Source organism: Physeter macrocephalus, chromosome 20, assembly GCF_002837175.3.
Source record: "Physeter macrocephalus isolate SW-GA chromosome 20, ASM283717v5, whole genome shotgun sequence".
Lineage (NCBI taxonomy): Eukaryota > Metazoa > Chordata > Mammalia > Artiodactyla > Physeteridae > Physeter > Physeter macrocephalus.
Window position 1 is genome coordinate 25,829,969 of NC_041233.1, and position 23,128 is coordinate 25,853,096.

At 34.6% G+C, this 23,128-nt stretch overlaps 1 protein-coding gene across 13 annotated transcripts in view; it reads left to right on the forward strand.

Moving 5' to 3' along the window:
• ADK (adenosine kinase) overlaps positions 1-23,128 on the forward strand; it is a 494,936-nt gene that overhangs the window by 336,583 nt on the left and 135,225 nt on the right. For all 13 annotated transcript variants that reach the window (XR_002893073.3, XR_003677644.2, XM_024132043.2 and 10 more), the window contains one exon: positions 6,043-6,213. Coding sequence is in view for 11 of the 13 variants with exons in the window: in XM_024132043.2 (XP_023987811.1) it covers positions 6,043-6,213 (171 nt within the window). In the remaining 2 variants the exon portion in view is untranslated. The remainder of the gene's footprint in view (positions 1-6,042; positions 6,214-23,128) is intronic.

Consider the following 23,128-nt stretch of genomic DNA (forward strand, 5'->3'; position numbering starts at 1 on the left):
TGTTCCTAGGTTTTCAGTCAGATAGATAGTATACTGATATGTTCCTAAATGAATATTTTCCATATTTTGGATTATTTCCTTAAGGTAGACTCTCAGAAGTAGAATTATTGGGTCAAAGAATATGAATTTGTTTATAGCTCCTTGTGTGTATTTTCAGCTTATTTTCTGGAAAAAGTGTCAGTTTCACTCCCATCAGTGATATTAATATATTAATTTCACCAACCTTTCTTCATCATCAAGTTACTACCACGTTTCTTTTTTTTATATTTTATGTATTTTATTTTTTTAATTGAAGTATAGTTGATTTACAGTATTGCATTAGTTTCAGGTGTACAACATAGTGATTCTATATTTTAATAGATTATACTTCATTTAAAGTTATTACAAAACAATGGAAGTATTTCCCTGTGATGTACAATATGTACTTGCCTATATATTTTATACATAGTAGATTGTATCTCTTAATTCCATATCCCTGTCTTGCCCCTCCCCCCTTCCATTTCCCCACCAGTAATCACTGTTGTGTTTTTATATCTGCAAGTCTGTTTCTGTTTTGTTATTACATTCGTTTTATTTTTTAGAGTCCACATATAAGTGATAACATAGAATATTTGTCTTTCTCTGTCTGACTTATTTCACAAAGTATAATTCTTACTTGGTCTGTCCACATTGTTGCAAATGGCAGAATTTCATTCCTTTTTATGGCTGAGTAATCTTTATCCATTCATCAGTTGATGGACACTTAGGTTGCTTTCATATCTTAGCTATTGTAAATAATGCTGCTGTGAACATTGGGGTGCATTTATCTTTTCGAATTAGTGTTTTTGTTTTCTTCAGATATATATCCAGCTCTGGAACTGCAAGAATCATATGGTAATTGTATTTTTAGTTTTTTGAGGAACTTCTATACTGTTTTCCATAGTGGCTGTACTAATTTACATTCCCACCAACATTATACAAGTCTTCCTTCCCTCCACATCCTTGCCAATATTTGTTATTTGTAGACTTTTTGATAGCCATATTGACAGATGTGAGGTGATATCTCATTGTGGTTTTGATTTGCACTTCTCTAATAATTTGCAGTATTGAGCGTCTTTTCATGTGCCTGTAGATCTGTATATCTTCTTTAGAAAAATGTCTATTCACATCTTCTGCCCATTTTTTAAATCGGATTGCTTATTTTTTTGATATTGAGCTGTATGAGGTCTTTATATAACATTTTGGATTTTAACCCCTTATCAGTAATATCATTTGCAAACTTCTTCCATTCAGTAGGTTGTCTTTCCGTTTTGTCAATGGTTTCCTTTGCTGTATTAAAGCTTTTAAGTTTAGTTAATTCCCATTTGTTTACTTCTGCTTTTATTTCCTTTGCTTTAGGAGACAAATCCAAAAAATATTGCAGTGATTTATGTCAAAGAGTATTCTGCCTTTGTTTTTCTCTAGGAGTTTTATGGTATCCAGTCTTACATTTAGGTTAATCTATTTTGAGTTTATTTTTGTATACAGTGTTAGAGTATGTTCTAATTTCATTCGTTTACATGTAGCTGTCCAGTTTTCCCAGCACCACTCATTGAAGAGACTGTCTTTTCTCCACTGTATATTCTTGCCTCCTTTGTCATAGGTTAATAAACCATAAGTGTGTGGGTTTCTTTCTGGGCCCTCTGTTCTGTTCCATTGATCTATGTGTCTGTTTTTGTGCTAGTACCATACTGTTTTGATGACTGTAGCTTTGTAGTATAGTCTGAAGACAGGGATCATGACTCCTCTTGCTCTCTTCTTCTTTCTCAAGATTGCTTTGGCAATTTGGGGTCTTTTGTAGTTCCATATAAATTTTAGGATTATTTGTTCTAGTTTGTGGAAAATGCCTTGGGTTGTTTGACAGAGATTGCGATGAATCCATAGATTGCTTTGGGTAGTATGGACATTTTGACGATTTTAATTATTCTAGTCCATGAGCACAGACTATCTTTCCATTTTTTTGTATTATCTTCAGTTTCCTTCATCAGTGTTTTATAGTTTTCAGAGTGTAGGTCTTTTACCTCCTTGGTTAAGTTTATTCCTGGGTATTTTGTTTTTGATGTGATTTGAAATGAGCAGTTTCTTTTCTTTTCTTTTAGTATTTTAAATATTTCAATTACTTACCTTCCCCCATGTTTAAACTACCCTGAGAAATCCTCAGAGTGGCTGAATGACAAATCTACATACTTGAGATTTCCAAGCTTTAAGTCTGGCTCTGATAAAAATGGTTCTTTGGCTCTGTCTTGGTCTTTCCCCTTTCTTCCTACTCCTGCCTTTTTTTTCTGTTTCAGTCTCCATTTTAATGGATAAAATTGTCTCACTTCACCCTCAATTCTGATTAATATTATCCAATCTCTAAGTGTTAGAATCTACTTTGCTTTTCGTTGGTCTTAGGGCCAAAGAGTAGCAGGGCTAACTCTTGTATCTACTGAAATCCCTATTTTGAAAATTACAAGATTTTTGTTGATTATATAGAGTATTTTTCTAAACTACAGCTCTATAAACTATTGGCCTGTTTTTATTACAAACCTGTTACTTGAAAAAAAAAATTTTTTATAACAGTGTTGTTTTGGTGATATGTTGGTCTGGAACATGTGGCCTAGCAAAGGATATAAATCTAGAAAGAAAAATTATGGTTGGCATCGATTTTAAGTCTGTGCACTCTAAGAGAGCACAAATCCTAAATTGTTTAAATACTAAATATTTACTTAAAGAAAAACAAGAAACCATTCAAAAATGGAGTTAATTTAAATTGTGAATTTGACTCAGTTAAAAGCTGATGGTTTTTTGTGTATTCTTTGTAAAATTAAGAAAATGGAAGTTCTACTATCCACATCACAATTCTCTTGTGTTGCATTTTAAAGTAAAACACATACAATATACACACATTTGGAATGAGGCCAGATTTTGACTCTGGGGCATACTGTTCTGTACCTTAAATTACAATCAGATGTATTTTAGCACAGATCAAATTTTCAGTCTGAAGTTGGTGAGAAGCCTAATTATTTGACCAGGTTACTATTTATGTAGACCATTCTATGGCTGTCTGTGGTTAATCCACAGCTGGCAGAATGCTAGCTCTGGGAGGTTTTTATTTCATGCTGAAACAGTTTGGGGAGAAATAGGGGGAGGGGGGAGCTTTAAACTCTCCTCATTAAATGAAAGACTAAAAAGCAAGTACATACATATTACTATGGAGACAAGATGCTATAGAAACTGTTCATTTTAATTCTCCAAGTGACATAAATAGCAAAGCAGCTTGGATGCTCATAGTTTGCAAGTGACATGGTATTTGGTTTAAAAAGTAAGATGAAAACATTAAATGATGTTACCTAAGACTAAGATTTTTTTCCTTTTAGAACAGTTGAATATTGGTAAAGAATTAATGGTTCAGAATTTTTAAATGATGAGAAAATTTTATGTTTCTGTGATAGGAAAACGTTTTTATTAGAATTTCATTAACAATACTTTAGTAAGAGACAATTATAGTATAAAATTCTCATAATATTTCAGAATTTGTAAGGGCAAGAAACCCTTCAAAGGTGGATCCCAGTACACATGACTCCTGCCAGAAAATTAATTTTTTAGTATTCTTTTAATATTCATTTTGAAGTTTGAAAATATCAGAAAAAAAACTTGTTTCTCTTTAAACTCTTTGAGTTTTCAAGATAGAAGTGGTTAGTCCCTCAGTTATAAGTGAATATTTCAATAGCTCTTTGTAACTTTTAAAAGAAGTTTCCTTTACACTTTGATGGTTATTTCTAACATAAGGTAGCTCTTCTCCTCTTCTCGTTCCCATTTCCCTACTTCCTCTGGTTCCTTGCTCTAATTATCCTCCCTCTCTTGCTTCTTCATTCTTCTGTTTCTCCAGTATATCCTTCATCGAAGAGCAGAAATGCTCAGACTTTCCCTGTTCTTAAAAACAACTCTCCTACTCCCCTTCTCCCACTAAAATTATCTTTTTGCTCTTTTCTTCTCTGTTATATACTAAAACTAGGGTAATTATCTCTGGAGTCACTTGAATTCAAACTCCATCACACATAAGCTGTAGGACCTGGGAAACCTTTCTTAACTTTCCTATCTTGCCTTCTTTATTCATAAAAAGAGAATAATAACAGTATCCATCTCATGGGTTTATGAAAGGAAAAAATGATAACTAAGTTGATATACATAGAGCTTTTAGTATAGTGCCTGGATTGTAAGAATTGCTCAGTGAATTTTAGATAATTCTATTATTATTCACTGATAAAACTCCCCAAATAATTTATCTTTACCCTTACTTTCTCACCATTCTTTTTTTAAACAACTATCTGTTTTTACCTTCATACCTTAAGTACTTTCTCCTAACCATCAAATCCTGTGATTTTGGCTCAGTCCTTTCCTCTCTACCCATTGATAGCTTCGGTGCCTTTAAGTGTCTTCTTAAAGTTTCCCTTGTTGGGTTTCTCTGTCATGGCTTCTGTTCTTCTTGTGTGCCTTCCTCTTGTACGCTACTTTTTTCCTTTCCTCTGTCCCCTGATTTTGGTTCTTCTCCATTCTGTCCTTTGCCCTCTTCTTTTTCTACCTTTTCTTTCTCGGTAATTACAACTCCTCCTTTACCATCACCTTCTTCCATGGCCTTTCTCCTGAGTCCAGCTTTCTGATATATTTGGAAGTCCCTTAACACCTCAAATGTAGTATGACCACAACTAAACACTCTCTTTGACGTCTAAGCCAGGTCTTGTTCTGTATTTTTCTATTTTTTTTTCTTTGTTTTTTGTTTTTTGGGGTTTTTTTGGCCGTGCCACGCAGCATGTGGTATCTTAGTTCCCTGACCAGGGATCAAACCTGTGCCCCCTGCATTGGAAGCGCAGAGTCCTAACCACTGGACCACCAGGGAAGTCCTGGATTTTTCTATTTCTATTAATAGTAGAACCAGATTCAAAATCTTAGTAATCTTTTGACTCTTTTCTCCTTTGTCTCCCACATCTTAAACAATTGCTAAGTCCACTATGTAATACTCCCAGTATGATTTCCTTTTACAAAGCCAAAAGCAGGCTTTTATTGACTGTTGCTGTCCAGAGTAACCTTCCCTTGAATTCTCCTATTAAGCTTGTTATTCCTTTCTTTCAGGGAAAACTTCATTACCCTTCATTCATCCCCACTCTACCTAATAGACTCCTGAACTGCCATTTAAGGCCCTTCGTGTTCTTAACTCAGCTGGGCTTTCACACTTTTATCTTCTTTTGTCCTTGGTGTACTCCTTCATTTCCTTGCGTATGATCCAAACCAGATTTCTATATAAGCATCCATGTCTTTGCTTATACTTTCTTACATCTAGAAAGTGTAAATATATATTTTAGAAGACTTACTAATGTTTAAGATACAGATAAATAGTATTTTAAAATATAGCTTCGGGGCTTCGCTGGTGGCGCAGTGGTTGAGAGTCCGCCTGCCGATGCAGGGGACACAGGTTCGTGCCCCGGTCCGGGAGGATCCCACATGCCGTGGAGCGTCTGGGCCCATGAGCCATGGCCGCTGAGCCTATGCGTCCGGAGCCTGTGCTCCACAACGGGAGAGGCCGCAACGGTGGGAGGCCCACGTACCGCAAAATAAATAAATAAAATAAAATACAGCTTTCCTGACGATACGAATCCAAACTGTTTGTAAGAAGCTGTAAGGATCTAATCTGCCTTCATTACTATTTCTCTAATTTAAAAGTAATTATTGTCTTGAATGAGACCTTTCAAATATTTTTTCTTATGTAGATTCCTAGAATTCTTTCAGTATTGAATATACAAATCTAATATGAAATAAATAATGTCTTATTCTCTAATATAATGGCATATATCAAGCATATAGTACTCATATGATAAACTTTTCTCCTAATCAAATGCTGTTTTCTACCTTGCATTTTATAATTGTATTTTTAAGGTTTACATTATATAGGCTTTTGTATTTTGTATAGGTTTCTTTTATTCTCACTGAGAGTGACTCTGTGGAGATAGCATTTCTAATTTCACTTCCTTTTTTTTCTTTATCCAGGGTTTTTTTCTCACAGTTTCCCCGGAGTCAGTTTTAAAAGTGGCTCACCATGCTTCTGAAAACAACAGAATTTTCACTTTGAATCTGTCTGCACCATTTATTAGTCAGTTCTACAAGGAATCATTGATGAAAGTTATGCCTTATGTTGACATACTCTTTGGAAATGAGACGGTGAGTAATTTTTTTTTTAAGTACCTGGTTGCTTTGGTTTCTCTTTGTGTATATGTTTAGAAATATATAAATGAAAACTGTGTACATTAGAATTAAGTAAAACTGCCTCAGTTTGGACCACTCTAACTCAGTATTTTTAGTATTTCCTTCAGAATATACTAATTTCTTATACAGTAAAAAATTAGTCTTTTAAAGGATTAGGTTATTCAGGTTTATAATTTACATGTAGTAAAATTCACCCTTCTTATACATTTCTATGAGCTTTTGCAAATGCATACCTGTCATGTGACTGTGACCACAAGCAAGATAAAAAACATTTTCATCACATTTATCAGTCAACCCTTGCCCTCATCCTTAGCCCTTAACATCAGCCTGAAATGACCTGAATTAAAAAGAAAATGAGGAGGAGCCTTAACAAAAATAAAAAGCATTGGAGAGCACACAGAAAACTCTTTAATAAGAGCTCACATTTGTAAAACATATGTAAAAAAGATGGAAAGCATTTATAGAACCAGGGAACAATGGTAAAAGTTTGGCAGAGACATTGAAGAATAGAAAAGAATACAGGCCCAAGAATAATTAGGTTTGCAGAAAATGCTGATGATATCAAAATGGTCTTCATTGTTTAAAAAAACTCCAAAAGTACAGTCAACAGAAAAAGTAATGGGACTTCATCAAAATTAAAAACTTTTGTGCATCAAAGGACACTATCAGGAAAGTGAAAAGATAACCCATGGATGGTAGAAAATATTTGGAAATAATATATCGGTTCAGGGATTAGTATACAGAATATATATCTTAACAACTCAAATACATCTCAACAAGAAGAAAACAACCTAATCTAAAAATGGTCAAAGGACTTAAATAAATATTTCTTCAAAGAAGATATATCAGTACAAAGGGCCAATAAGCATGTGAAAAGATGCTCACCATCAGTAATCATTAGAGAAATGCTTATGAAACCAAAGTAAGATATTACTTGACACCCAGTAGGATGGCTTTTTTCAAAATAAAAAAATGGAGAATAACAATTACTGGCGAGGATGTGGAGAAATGGGAACTTTTATGCATAGCTGGTGGGAATGTAAAATGGTGCAGCTGCTGTGGAAAACAATTCGGTGATTATTCAAAAAGTTAAAAAGAGGGCTTCCCTGGTGGCGCAGTGGTTGAGAGTCCGCCTGCCGATGCAGGAGACACAGGTTCGTGCCCCGGTCCGGGAGGATCCCACGTGCCGCGGAGCGGCTGTGCCCGTGAGCCATGGCCACTGAGCCTGCGCGTCCGGGGCCTGTGCTCCGCAACAGGAGAGGCCACAACAGTGAGACGCCCGCGTACCGCAAAAAAAAAAAAAAAAAAAAAAAAAAAAAGTTAAAAAGAGAATTATTACCATATGATCCAGCAATTCCACTTCTAAGTATAACAAAAAAACCTTCAAAGCGGGGATTCAAATGCTTTACACCAATGTTTAGCAGCATTATTCACAATAGCCACAAGTTGGAAACAAACGAAATATTCTTCAACAGATGAATAGATAAATAAAATCTGGTATGTACATACAATGGAATATTATTCAGCCTTTAAAAGGAATGAATTCTGCTATATGGTACAATATGAATGAATCTTGAAAACATTATGTTAAGTGAAATAAGGCAGATACAAGCAGACACCTATTGGGTTTTCCAATAAGGATTCCTCTGAAATGAAGTATCTGGAATAGAAAAACTCATAAAGAAGGACAGCAGAATAGTGGTTACTAGGCACTGGGGGGAAAGGAGAGTTGGGAGTTATTTAATGAGTACAAAGCTTCTATTTGGGATGAAAAAAAGTTCTGGAAATGGATAGTGGTGATGATTGCACAACATTGTGAATATATTTAATGTCAGTGAATTTAACACTTAAAATTGTTAAAGTGGTAAAATATTACCACTTTATGTATATTTTACCACAGATTGATTCTACAAATCGGTAAAGTTAAAGTTTGACTAGAACTTAGTACTGTATAGATTATTAAAGAAATTAAATTTCCCTACCTAGAAGAGGAAGTAGTAAAATTACAAGCTACTACATGGCTACAAGTCATGTCAGGATAACTTTTCACTTTTTTTGTGTGGATTGCTATTGATATGAATTCAACAGATATGTAGTACCTATTATGGCAGACCAATAAACAGTAGATGTATAATATATTTGAGATGATTCGTCATAATATGGATTATAGAATAATAAATATTGGATACAGGGCAATTAGATATATTTGATAGTTTACTGAACCAGTCTCAAAAAGTCCTCCGATAAATTAATAGATTTCTAGTGATATGCTTCAGTGTTTGCACAAGTAAACTATCAGTGATTCAGATAAAGCTGTATTTGTAGATAAAGCAAATGCACAGAATGTAAATAATGCAACACGTTAATAGATACCAAGTAGGTTGAATGTCAAAATGAGACTTTCAACAATTTTAATAGAGTTGGAAATACCAGTTAAGTGATGAAATTTAATGAGGATAAATAAAAATGATACCATATTTGATTATAAAAAAGCAAATATATTATTATGAGCTTTATCTCTTTAATCTCATATTTCATTGTTCTCCTTGAATACTCTAGTAATAATAAACTATCTTCGGTTATCTAGGAAAACAAGGGACATTTCATTTCTAAATTGCAATGAAGTGTGAAATATATTTCTCAGGGAATACATACAGGATTGCTTTGTCCTTCTCCCCCTCTTTCTCCCTCAAAAAAAAAAAGAAAAAAAAAAGAAAAAACAATTCTACTGTGCTTAATATAAATTCTCAAAATGTCAGCACTTAGCTAAAACCAAACGCACTTGGCTCTTATTTTCTGCCTAGTGCCACTTTCCTTTTCATGGGATTGTGTACTACTAATGATGCTTTAAAGCTTTTCTGATAACCTCAGAAAGTATATTTTAAAAAAAAAAAAAAGAACTTGTCCACCAAGGCTATCTCTTCACAGATAATGAAGGAGAGTGATCCTTGTAAGACAAGAAATCAATGAGATGAGCCCTATGATTAACCCAACTTACCACTTGAAGAGAATGTCTAGGCCATTGCAGAGGAGAACCCACATAGAGCTTGGCAGTCTCTTTGAATTTAAGAGATGGAGCTGGAAGTTCAGGAAATCTAACAGCTAGCCAGCTGGAGTTTGCAATTCATAGTACCCGAAAGGAAAGAGCTGCATAGAGAGAACACAGGAGATTTGCAGAGTCCCACCCAAGTCTTTCAGCTGAGTACTGATCAGCTGTGAGGAAACTAATGAAGGCTGGGAAAAGAACCACCTGAGAAGGTACTAGGGAACAATCTTCAGAGTGCACAGAGAGCCTGTAACCATTCTTATTCTACTAGCTAGAGTAGAGAACCTCATAATTCATGAGCTTCAGAGTACTTGGACCACCATTGGGGCAAAATTAGTCTAGAGTGAGGCTCATTTTGTCCTTCCTAGCAATATTATCCCAATATGCATACAGTGCCCTGTATTGGGTTAAAGAAATTCCCTTCTTAGTAATCTGAGGGCTTTTTATCTGGAATGGATGTTGGATTTTGACATTTTCCCCCCCTGATTTTAGCAAATTCAATCTAATAATAGGATAATTCATCATGACCAGGACTGTAGGGTTGGTTTACCAATCAATATAATTCACCTTTGTAAAAATAAAAAACATCACCATCTTAATAGACACAGAAAAAAACCTATGTCAGAATCCAACATCCAGGGCTTCCCTGGTGGCACAGTGGTTAAGAATCTGCCTGCCAATGCAGGGGACACGGGTTCGAGCCCTGGTCTGGGAAGATCCCACATGCCGCGGAGCAACTAAGCCCGTGAGCCACAACTACTGGGCCTGCGCGTCTGGAGCCTGTGCTCCGCAACGGGAGAGGCTGTGACAGTAAGAGGCCCGTGCACCGCTATGAAGAGTGGCCCCCGCTCGCTGCAACTGGAGAAAGCCCTCGCACAGAAACGAAGACCCAACACAGCCAAAGATAAATAAATAAAATAAATTAAAAAAAAAAAAAAGAATCCAACATCCATTCCTGATAAAAAGCCCTCAGAGTACTAAGAATAGAATGGAACTTCTTCAACCCAATACAGGACATCCACAAAAAATGTACAGCTAATATCATACTTAATGATTAAAAACTGAATACTTTCCTCTAAGATCAGGGACAAAGCAAGGATGTTCACTCTTTCCACTTTTATTCAGCATTGTACTGGAGGTTCTAGTCAGTGCTAATAAGGTATGAAAATCATCGAGATTAGAAAGGAAGAAGAAAAACTGTCTCGGTTACTAAACACCATGATCATCTTTGTAGAAAAATCCTTTGAAATCTACAAAGAGCTATTACAAATAAAAATGAGTTTAGCAAGGTTGTGGGATACAAGATAAACACAAAAACCAGTTGCATTTCTATATAGTAGCAGCAAACATGCAGAAATTGAAATTTTAAATTACGACGTCCATTACTATGAAAAGATATACTTCGGGATAAATCTAATAAAGGATATACAAAACCTGTATACTGAACACTACAAAACACTGTTGAGAAAAATTAAAGAACTAAGTAAATGGAGAGAGGGCATGTGCATGCATGGATTTAACTCTATTGTAAAAATGTCAGGTCTCAAATTGGTCTTTGGATTCAACATAATTTAATTTAAAATTCCAACAGGTTTTTTGTTTGTTCATTTTCTAGAAGTCAACAAGCATATTCTAAAATTAATATGGAAAAACACCGGACTAAAATAGTCAAACCAACTTTGAAAAAAAAAAAATCAGAGGACCTACACTACATGGTGTCAGGACTTATAAAGCTACAGTAGTCAATACAGTGTGGCACTGGCCTAAAGATAGGCAAATAAATCCATGGAACAGAGGAGATAGTACAAATTCTTTAACAAAATTTCAGTAGCAATTCTGTAAATAATAGTCTTTTTAACAAATTATGCTATAGCAATTGAATATCCATATCCAGAAAAGCAAAACTTCAGCCAATACAACATGCAACAACTATTCAGGTGTCCAACATTAAAAAGTATGACCATACGAGATATTTGCACAAGCTGCTAGAACTGTCATACACTGCTGGTGAGAATGCAAAATGGTACAACTACTTTGAAAAATAGTTTTCCAGTTTCTTACAAAGTTATATATAACCCACCATATGACCTAGCTGTCCCCCCACAAGAGAAATGAAAGTATATGTACATATAAACACATACACACATGCTTGTAGGAATTTTTATTTGTAATATCCAAAGTCTAGAAGCAACTCAGCGTCTATCAACTGGTGACGGGATAAGCAAACTGTGGTATATCCATACGCTAGAATACTAGTCTATAAAAGAAATGAAGTATTTATACATGCACCAACATGGATGAATGTCAGGATATTTATACTGAGTGAAAGATGAGCTGCCAGACAAAAAGTACATTCTGTGTAACTCCATTTAAATTAGATTCTAGAGAATTGAAACTGTAGTAACAGAAAGCAGATTCATGGTTGCCTGGGAAGGAGTTGTGCTGTGAGGCAGTGATCACAAATGGACGTAACAAAACTTTTGGACGTAATGAATGTGTTCCTTATCTTGATTGTGGCTGTAGTTTCAGGACTTTATGCATGTGTCAAAACTTATCTAATTAGATACTTTAATTTGTGCAGATCATTATATATGAATTATACCTTATAAAGCTTTTTTGAAAGAATACGTACTGTGTGATTCCATTTACATAAGTTTAAAAATGGGGAAAATTAGAGTTGTTCATATAAAGAGCTCTAAAGAACCAGTGTTAAATGAAGAAATGAGGGACTTCCCTGGTGGTCCATAGAAGTACTGTTGACCTGTGAAAACCACAGGGGGTTGGGTTGCCACCTCTAAAGGCAATAAAAATTCTGCATATAATTTATAGTCGGCTCCCTGTACTCATGGTTCCACTGCATCTGAGGTTCCAACCAACGGCAGATCCTGTAGTTCTGTAGTATTTACTGTTGAAAAAAATCTGCATATAAGTGGACATGTGCAGTTCAAACTGGTGTTGTTCAAAGGTCAACTGTGCTCAGTTTTTGTTAGGTAGTGTTGAAGGTGTTCTTAGCAGTATTGATATTATTCCTCTCTTAAGTTTCACTTAAATAGCTTGCTTGAATAACATGCACTCTCCATTGCCTTGATAAAACATAATAAGTAGTGCCAAGTGAATAAGGAAAAACTATTACGCTATTAGACTGTTCTCTGATAGACCAACTTCTCTTCCTACAAATTTGCTTTTAATGATTATATAATCTGATAAAATAGAATAGAGTGCAAATAGAATGAGAATTAGTTTAATGAATTAAGTTTGGGTACAAAACTCAGTAAAGACAAATTGCTTTAAAAAGTTGTTCTTGAATTAGGTGTGGGCATGAAAAGGTTTAAAGATTGAAGGAAGAAGAAACTATAAATATCTGCACTCAGGCGTACTCCATAGAAGTCTTCAAGTTTTGACTCTCCTTTAAAGAAACTAAAAGTGAAATTCATAAACCATGAATTATGGATCTGATTCTATAAGAAAGGCTCTAGAATATCAGTCAGCATACACACATTAAAAGTCTTGACCCTACTTTAAATATTAGCAGATGATATATCATTATATATTAATAAAATATTTATAGACTTTTTAAACTAAATTTTTAAAATTTAATCAATTTGCTGATTTATTAGCTAACCACTGTTCCTTCCATTTCCTCATATGTAAAGTGAAGGGTTTGTGTAGAAATACTAGAAGATCTTTTAAATTTTTTCTTAGAGCCTAAAAATGTTTTTTACAAAAACTGTGGATTCATTTTTCTCAGATGTTCTAATAGTCAGTAACACTGACCAATTTTACTATAAATCAGCAAGTCCTTGTTCTGAACTCTAGAATAATATAATCCCAAACGTTAATTTTAGATAGTTATTCTTTTCATTGTTAACAGGCTCAACTGTAATGCCTTACAAGCTAGATTTTTTTTTCTCTTCTTTCACCCCTACTGTTTCTTTCTCTGTTTGATTTGCCCAGGGAAAAGGGTATTCTTCTCTAAGGAATATCTGAAAATATTTGGTTGAGCTCATTCTGAAACAAAATAGAAGTATTCACAGGAATACCGATACTCCATTAATATGATAAAAACAAAGTATAAAGTATTAACTGATGTGATTTACCTTTTTTCTTTCTTTTATCACAGTAAAAAATACATGACAAAATTTACTGTTTTTGAGTGTATAATTCATTGGCTTTAAGTACACTGACAGTGTTGTGCAACCATCACCACTGTCTATTCACAGAACTTTTTTATCTTTCCAAAACAGTAGCTTTGTACCCATTCAACAATAACTGCTAATTCCCCTTTTCCCCCAGTGCCTGATAACCACTATTTTACTGGCTTTCTCTATGAATTTGCCTATTCTAGGTACCTCAAAGAGTAGCATCACACAATAGTTGTCTATCTGGCTTATTTCACTGAAGATAATGTTTTCAAGGTTCATCCATGTTGTAGCATGTATCAGAGTTTCCCCTTTGTTTATCCATTCATCCATTGATGGATATTCAGTTTGTTTTTACCTTTGACTTTTGTTAATAGTGCTGCTGCTGCTGCTGGTATACAAGTATCTGTTCAAGTCCCTGCTTTCAGGTTTTTTGGGTATATAGAACTGGAATTGCTGGATCATATGGTAATAATCCTCTTTTTAACTTTTTGAGGAACCACCAAATTGTTTTTCACAGCAGCTACACCATTTTACAGTTCCCACCAGCAATGCCCAAGGGTTCCTATTTCTCTACATCCTTACTAACACTTGCTATTTTCCATTTTTTGTGCAATAACCATCCTAAGGGGTGTAATATAGCATCTCATTCTGATTTTGATTTGTGTGACTTACTTTTAACTGAGATTCAGAAATGCATAGCGATAAATTTTTATGTTGGCTCAATTAAAAATTCTTGGTAACCTGTTAAATTGCATTTTATACTTTTAAACTACACATCTGAATTTATTGGTTGTCCTTGTTAAGGTAGTTTTGAAACTACCATAATATAGAAATTATTTAAATGTTACATTGTATTTTTAATTTGTTTCTGACATCTTCAAAGTTTAAAGCATTTCCCTTCTGTGACAACCATTTGTTACCTAGACAACCGTTTGTTACCTAGACTCAGCTTAAAAAGGACATTCTACATGCAGGTAATTATATTCATTGATGCCTGCGCTAATGCAGTCTGCTTTGTAGTCATAATCTAGCAGTACATGACTAAAGAACTTGATTATTCTTGTTTTTCATTTTTATTAAATTAAGAACTTTTTTTGAATAGTGTCATCTTGCAAATGGTTCTTAAGAGTAATACTTTTCAAGGCTCCATAATGACTAGATAATTAACCTGCCAGGATTAAGTACACTCAACTTTGCTTCAGGATACTAAACTCTCAAACAAGGTCAATTATCTCATGATAATAACTGCTTTGTCAAGAGTTACCACTTAATTCCACAGTGAAACGTCACATTACCGGTACAATGCGCTTTAAGATAGAGTTGCAACAGTAAAATACAGCTTGAAAATTGGGCAGAAGAATTCAGTTTAATTATTTCATACATATTAAGATGCTACATTTTAGATAAAACTCTCCCACATAGACCTAGTGTATGAATCTCACAGATGATTTCTGTTTATAAAGATTATGTGTTACTCTGTTTCATCCATCCTTCTGCTGGCATTATTCCCACATTGTACATTTTCTTGCAGGGAAATCCATTTTAAACCTATTGATCAGAGGATTCAGTATGTTAAAAACCTCTAGTGCAGACTAGGAAAATTGAAATTACTGTCTCTTTCCTAAGTGATGATTTAACTTTAAAAAAAATATATCTATCTTATCAATGAATGAATTACAACGCAATATACAAATTTCTGCAGTTTTTTTGTTGTTGTTTCTGTTGTGGCTGAGTAGCTCTTAAATCATATTAGGATAGTGATGTATAGCCAAAAACAGGAATGCTACATGATGCATCAGGACATTCTGAAAGAAACGTATAATTGGCTTTAATTACTTGAATCCATGTTTTCTAAACCTGAGTAATGGCTGTGTCTCCTTATAAGTAAACCCTGATCATCTTTTTACTAAAGCAGATGGATTAGGTTAACTTTTTCTTCTTTTACATAGTTTGCTGGGAGAGGAGGGGGACATTTATTGATATTTATTATTTACACTGTTAAATCCTTAATCTTTCTAATAGCCATTGATTCTTTTTAAAATAACAATATAAAAATTAATAATTGGAAAACAGCAATAGTGCTTTAATTGTAAATAACCTTTGGTAAACTCTGTCTTATCTGAAGTAGTCTGTCAGTGTCTACAAAGATGTCATTTGTTGTTTCACTATGAAAATCTGTGTAAATCTTTAAATTATGTGCACCAAATATAATAAGTGCTATGAATGCATACATCTTCATCCAGATAGTCTCTCTTTGGTTAGGCGACTTACTGTTCTTTATAAAGGTATTATTTTTAATTATGGGAAAAACTTCCTTTCTCTCTCAAGTCTGTACATTTTATCCTCAGGGAATTCCTTTTTGAATTATTACATCTTTTTGCTAAATCTAATTCCTTAGGATACATGATTTCCAAACATTTTCAGAGAGGCAGGCTGTCACCAGATCCATGTTCTGACAGTAGAAGAGATGGTCTTTTCTTTCCTCATATCAAGGTGTTTCCAACATGAATGTGGGGAATAGGGCTATACCTAAAATGGTAATTCTACCCTTGTAATTATACAAAAGTGCCTAGTTTCTTCGAAGGAAAGATGGAAGTCACCTTCCTGAGACTCTTGTTATAGATCTTTCCATTTCTCTCTCTTTACTATAAGCAAACAAAGTGAGAGGAGCCTATGATACAGATAAAAATCTAAGGTTGTTATAAGATCAATCCAGGAAAGTGGGAAATGATGTTTCAGAGAAGATACGTAACCCCTTCAAAAAAATTAAAACATACGGTGCTCATATAAAATTCTGATGTATTTTCTGCTAAGGATAATGAAATTTCAATTAAGATAGGGCTGTGGCATTGTAAGATTGCTGCTTAGCTCCTGGATTCAACTTTCTCCTTTGGGTCTTTCTGATATATTTTACTCACCTGGAAAAAAATGAGATTCACTGTAGCACAAGGGAGTCTTCTGATGTCAGTGGCATGTTGTAAAGATGTGCTGTGGGAAGGATTTGGAAAGAGCCAAAGGCTATTTAACTATAAGCTTTGTGTGTTTCTTCCTTCCTTTCTACTTAACTCTCTCCTTTTCTCTTCCAGTTCACACCAACATACCCTTCCTTTCTTACTCCCTTCATCTCCCTCCCCTTACCAAGCTACATTGCCTCTCTAAAGATGAAAGGTTTTCAGATCATTCCCAAACTCATCATTGGTTTAAAAAAAAAAAAAAAACCCTGTAATTTGAAATGGTTTGAATTGCTATGGAGATAATCATATTTTATGCAGATGTCTTTCTGTGTTATTCAGTATTTCAATTACTGTTTTTATTTGAATGTTTTAGATACTGTACTATAAATTTGTGACTATTTTAGTATTATTTGTCTAGTGTGCCATGATATAAAGGTAATGAGTTAATATTTAAACTTTCTATTTAATGAATTTTAAAATTTCCTTATTACTAAAATTATAATGAAATTGACTTATGCTTGTTAATAAAAACTAAATTTATATGACAGAAGAAGGAGCCCAGGACTATATTTAGAAAATCCGTTTTTTGACTCAGCTTGAATTTTTCTGTGCCTTTCTTCTTTGACATTAGGAGGATAATTGGCAAATTTTAAATAGGTTTTATAGATTAGTTAATAATATTTTATCAACAGGAATTTCCTAGCTTTGATGATTCTAAAATAGTTATGTAAATGTCCACATTTGGAATACTCCTAACCTCCTTTTTCTGATCCAGATCCAATCCAGTATCTCAGTTATCATTTACTTACCATGTTTCCTTAGTTTCTTTAATCTGGAGCAATTTCTTAGTATTTCTTTGTCTTTTATGACTATTACACTTTTGAAAAGTACAGTCCAGTTATTTTGTATGGTATGGAAGGTCCTTTGATGTAGGATTAACTGATATTTTTTCATAATTCTTTTTGACAAGAATACCTCATAATGCTGTTGTCTTTTTCATACATTATATCAAGATATCAGCTTGTCTCATTACTGATGATATTGACTTTGATCACTTGGTTAAGAAGATGTTGATCCAGTGTACGCACTTTAAAGTTACCATTTTTCCCTTTTAATTTAATTAATATCTTGGGAAATATTTACAAGAGATTATGTACATATTTTGTGTTTTCAATGTACTTTCACCCACTACTTTTAGCATTCATTGCTAATTCTTGCCTCCAGCACTTACCGCGTGTTTACCAAATGGTGATTTTTCTATTCCCATCATTTCTTCTACATTAAAAAAAATTTTTTTTTAATTATTTATTATTTTCTTTCTTTTTGGCTGCATTGGGTCTTAGTTGTGGCACACAGCCGCTTCGTTGCAGTGCACAGGCTTCTCTCTAGTTGTGGTGATTGGGCTCCAGAGTGTATGGGCTCTGTAGTTGCAGCACGTGGGCTTTCTAGTTGTGGCGCAGGGCTCAGTAGTTGTGGTGTGTGGGCTTAGTTGCCTCGCAGCATGTGGGATCTTAGTTCCCCAACCAGGGATCGAACCGGCGTACCCTGCATTGCAAGATGGATTCTTAACCACTGGACCACCAGGGAAGTCCCTCTTACATTTATTAATTGGAATTCTGTGTAAGGAAGAAATGCTCCCTCTCCACTTAGTAATTTATTTGTTTATATCAGTATAATTTATGGATATTTATTCTATGGGCTATAATCCTTTTAAAATCATTAATTGTTTCTCCATTTATCTCAGTTTTGGCCATTAGGAGCTCCCTCATCTTGGCTCCTCTGTTCTTTTGACATGCCCTGATTAATTTTTTAGCACTTCTTTACTTTCTGGCACCACACGTTCCAAGTTCATCTTGTATTTTTGCCTGTCTCAGGCCTGGAATCATCTGTTTCTTCGGAGAGTTCTGGTTCCTTGAAGACTGGTTTCTTAGAAATAGTACTTAGAAACCAAGAGCTGGGAACTAGGTGTGCTCAGTGCTACTGGGTATCTTCTGGGCCCTCTCAGCAAACAGACCTAAGAAATATATGTGTGTGTGTGTGTATACACACACACACACACACACACACTTCTATATTTGTCTACCTACCTAGCTATATTTGTATTAAAAATCATGAGGCTGAAAGGAAAACTCAGATTGCAACCCAGCATCACAAGGTTAAATCTAAACTTCCTTCTTTCCTTGGCAGTAAGACCTGGCTTTCATTATCTGCAATTAAATGACTCATTTGCTCAAATCTAAAATACCTATAGTTTCAGAATTGCAAAACCACCCTTAGGAGAAGGTGAGTGTATTTTGTATGCGGGAGGGACATGAATTAGGGGCTAGAAGACAGACTATGATAGACGTCCTATAAAATATTCCCCTTTGATCCCTTTCTACTGGTATTTATGATCTCATGTAGTCCTCTCTTTTTGACTGTGGGGCTGGAGCTAGTAACTTATAACAAATAGAATATGGCAAAAGTGATGACATGTCATTTCCAAAACTAGATTAGAAAAGTTCTATTACTTCTGTCTCATTTTCCCTCTCTTGCTCACTTTCTCTTGGAGCCCCCATTCTTTTTTTTTTTTAAGATTTTTTGATGGTGGACCATTTTTAAAGTTCTCATTGAATTTGTTACAATATTGCTTTTGTTTTATGTTTTGGTTTTTTGGCCCCGAGGCATGTGGGATCTTAGCTCCCTGACCAGGGATCAAACCTGCACCCCTTGCATTGGAAGGTGAAGTCTTAACCACTGGACCACCAGGGAAGTCCCTGGAGCCTTCACTCTTGGGAAAGCAAGCTGCCATGCTTTGAGTTGCCCTAAAGAGAGACTCATATGTCAAGAACTGATGTCCCCAAATCAGTAGCCAGTGAGGACCTGAGAGTTACATGAATGAGCATAAATGAACTCGGAAGTAAATGTTCCCTTAAACATAAGATGACTGCAGCCCTGGCCTCTACTTTGTTAGCAGCCTTGTGAAAGACCTTGATTAAGAGGCACCTAGCAAAACCATGCCTAGATTCCTGATCTGTAGAAACTATGAGATAATAAGTGTTTGTTGTTTTAACTCAGTAAGTTTTGGAGTAATTTGTCATGCAATAATAGATAACTAATACTTGCTGAGAAAAACATATTTATGAACTAGAATTCAGTATTTGTGTACAGTTTTTTTTTAAGAATGTGACACATTTACATGGTTCTAAACATAAGAACTATACAAAAAAATTTCCTCAGAAGTGTCCCAGGACCTCTTCTCTCTCTGCTTCTTTCTTCCTTTGTTTCTTCCCACCTACCCTGTAGATAATCTGACTCACATTCGTATATTTTTCTTAGCACAGATTACCAGCAGAATGTATATTTTTTCATATCTCCTTCTTTGTTACATGAAATATAGCACACTGTAGTTTCTGTTTGCACTTAGTTTTTTGTTTTTGTTTTTTGGGTTTTTTGTTTGTTTGTTTGTTTTGCTTAAATATATCTTAGAAGTCATTCCATAAAAGCTCATAGAGATCTTTCTCATCTTTTTCATAGCTGTATTTACCCAACTATGTGAATGTACCATAGTTTATTCAATCACCCTCTTGTTATGGACATGTAGGTTATTTACAGTATTTTGCAGTTAAAAACAATCTTTCAATAAATAAATAGCCTTGTGCATGCATGTTTTTGTGTTGTTAGAGGTATTTCTTCAGAGTAACTTCCTAGAGGTGGGATTGTTGGGTCACAGAATAAGTGCCTGTGTAGTTTTGTTAGATACTGCCAAATTCCTCTCCAAGAAAGATACAACAGTATATGTGAATGTTTTCATTCCCAACAGCAGTATATGTGAATTTTTTTTCTAATGGGGTTATTTTAATGTTTGGATATTAACTATTCTTAAGGCACTGCCATCAAATAGAATTCATTAGAAGTGTCAAATTCTAGCCTTATTTCAAAAACTTGGTTGCTGCAAGAATTAAACTGAATTAAGACTATAACATGATTCAGCACCTATCAGCCAATTCATTTTAGCACAGGAAAAATAATCTAAAAAATTTAAAAAGTGATCATTTTTTAAGATGTAAAGACTGTAAAGACTTCCATCTCATTTTTGCTTGTTTGTCTAAAATCATTCAATGAATCCTCATCATATAGTTTTATTTTCTGATCCTATATTTTTATCTTCATTTTCTTTTCTCCTACAAATCCCTCTTTCTCCTGCACTACCTAACTACTCATGTTTTCCAGAATGCACCATATTTATTTTTGCCTTCCATGTCTTTTCATATTGTAATCCTTCTGTCTTTATCCTTACCCCTCTCCAACTCTGTCTGGCTAACTCCTACTTATCCATTAAAACTCAGTTCATATATTACTTCCCTCACCTTCTCCTCTACTTCTCCCCCCCTCCACCCTCATTCACTTAGTCATTTTTTAAATTTGATTTTTTGATATTTTGTGTGTAATTATAAGACATTTTTTTCTTAATACTTAACATTGTTTAGTAATTACTTGTTAATGTATTTTCTCTTATACTAATGGGTTCCTTCACAGCAGACTTCCGTTCATTATTATAGTCCTACTGCCTAACAAATAATATGTATTTATTAAACAGTCAATAAATGAATGAATGAGTTTTTTCCTTTGCTGGGAGAGTTTGAACCTTTGCAAATTACAGAGAATAATTGTCTTTTAAAATATGATTGCCCTGCTTAATCACCACTTTTGATCTTAGAAAGATTTAGGATTTAAAATTTGATCTTAAATCTGAATCCAGCAAACTAAACTTTGTAACTATTTTAGACTGTATCTAACACATTTAAAATATTTTGAGGTAATATAATATTTTCCTTCAGTTTGACCACGATTTATTGAGAGCATATTCTATATCAGGCACTGTGTTCTATATCTGTATTCTAAAATCTTTTTAGAATGTTAACACTGCCGTTACACAGTCACTCACTTATCACCATCTTTTTCCTCTAAACTTTTTTCAAAGTAAGAATATGCAATGTGTTTTCACATATGGAGTTCAGGTCCGGCTTAGAGGTCCCAGTTCATGTGAATCGTTTTAAGAGCCTCAATTTTGTGGTAACCCTGTACTAATTCACAAGCCCAGGGGACCCTGCTTTCCACCAAAAGTACTTTGTCAGCCCTCTTACTCTCTGGTTTCAATCCATACTGTAGAGAAGGGAGACTAGGGAACTGAAACGTCAGCTCCCTCTTTTCACATTTCGCTAACTAAAAAACAGAACATTTAAACCTATCATCTTTTCCTATAGTCAAGAGATGATTAGTTCCTCCTATTTTCAATTCCTTTTCCTTGGAAGGGTGTCCTAATGGTCTTTCTAAAATATGACTGCTCATAGGATTGATGTTAGATATTTTTAAGCCAAATAGGTATGCTGTTCCCATGACTGTTGTTATAATGTTAAATTACTATTCCTTTTGAACATTATATAATGAATAATACATTTTGAGAGGCGATGTGTGTTTTCACTAACTGACCTGAATAAAACTAAATATTAAGCATGGAGACATTAGTTAATAGAGTGGATATTAGTACTAATTTATTCATATTAGTACTAATTATTCATATTAAGTTAGAATTCTTAATTTCACAAAGAGAGTTCTTTTATTACAGCATCAAGCCAACTAGGGTTGATAGTTTGTACAAAATTAATTTTTTACAACATGGGGAAACATACGTTTTTCTCTCAGCATGGTATTAAATTATAAATGACCTCTTTGAGCAGAAGCAAGAAGAACTACAATCCTGCAGCCTGTGGAACAAAAACCAATTTCACAGAAAGATAGACAAGATGAAAAGCCAGAGGGCTATGTACCAGATGAAGGAACAAGATAAAACCCCAGAAAAACAACTAAATGAAGTGGAGATAGGCAACCTTCCAAAAAAGAATTCAGAATAATGATAGTGAAGATGATGCAGAAGAATTAAAGAACAAACAAACAGAGATGAACAATACAATAGCTGAAATGAAAACTGCACTAGAAGAAATCAGTAGCAGAATAACTGAGGCAGAAGAATGGATAAGTGACCTGTAAGAGAGAATGGTGGAATTCACTGCTGCAGAACAGAACAAAGACTGAAAAGAAATGAAGACAGCCTAAGAGACCTCTGGGACAACATTAAATGCAACAACATTCGCATTATAGGGGTCCCAGAAGGAGAAGAGAGAGAGAAAGGACCCGAGAAAATATTTGCAGAGATTATAGTCGAAAAATTCCCTAACATGGGAAAGGAAATAGCCACCCAAGTCCAGGAGGTGCAGAGAGTCCGAGGCAGCGTAAACCCTAGGAGAAACATGCTGAGACAGATAGTAATCAAATTGGCAAAAAGTAAAGACAAAGAAAAATTATTGAAAGCCGCAACAAAAAAAAATGACAAATAACATACAAGGGAACTCCCATAGGTTAACAGCTCATTTCTCAACAGAAACTCTACCAGCCAGAAGGGAGTGGCATGACATATTTAAAGTGATGAAAGGGTGGAACCTAAAACCAAGATTACTCTACCCAGCAAGGATCTCATTCAGATTCGATAGAGAAATCAAAAGCTTTACAGACAAGCAGAAGCTAAGAGAATTCGGCACCACCAAACCAGCTCTACAACAAATGCTAAAGGAACTTCTCTAAGTGGGAAACACAAGAGAAGAAAAGGACCTACAAAACCAAACCCAAAACAATTAAGAAAATGGTAATAGGAACATACATATCAATAATTACCTTAAACGTGAATGGAT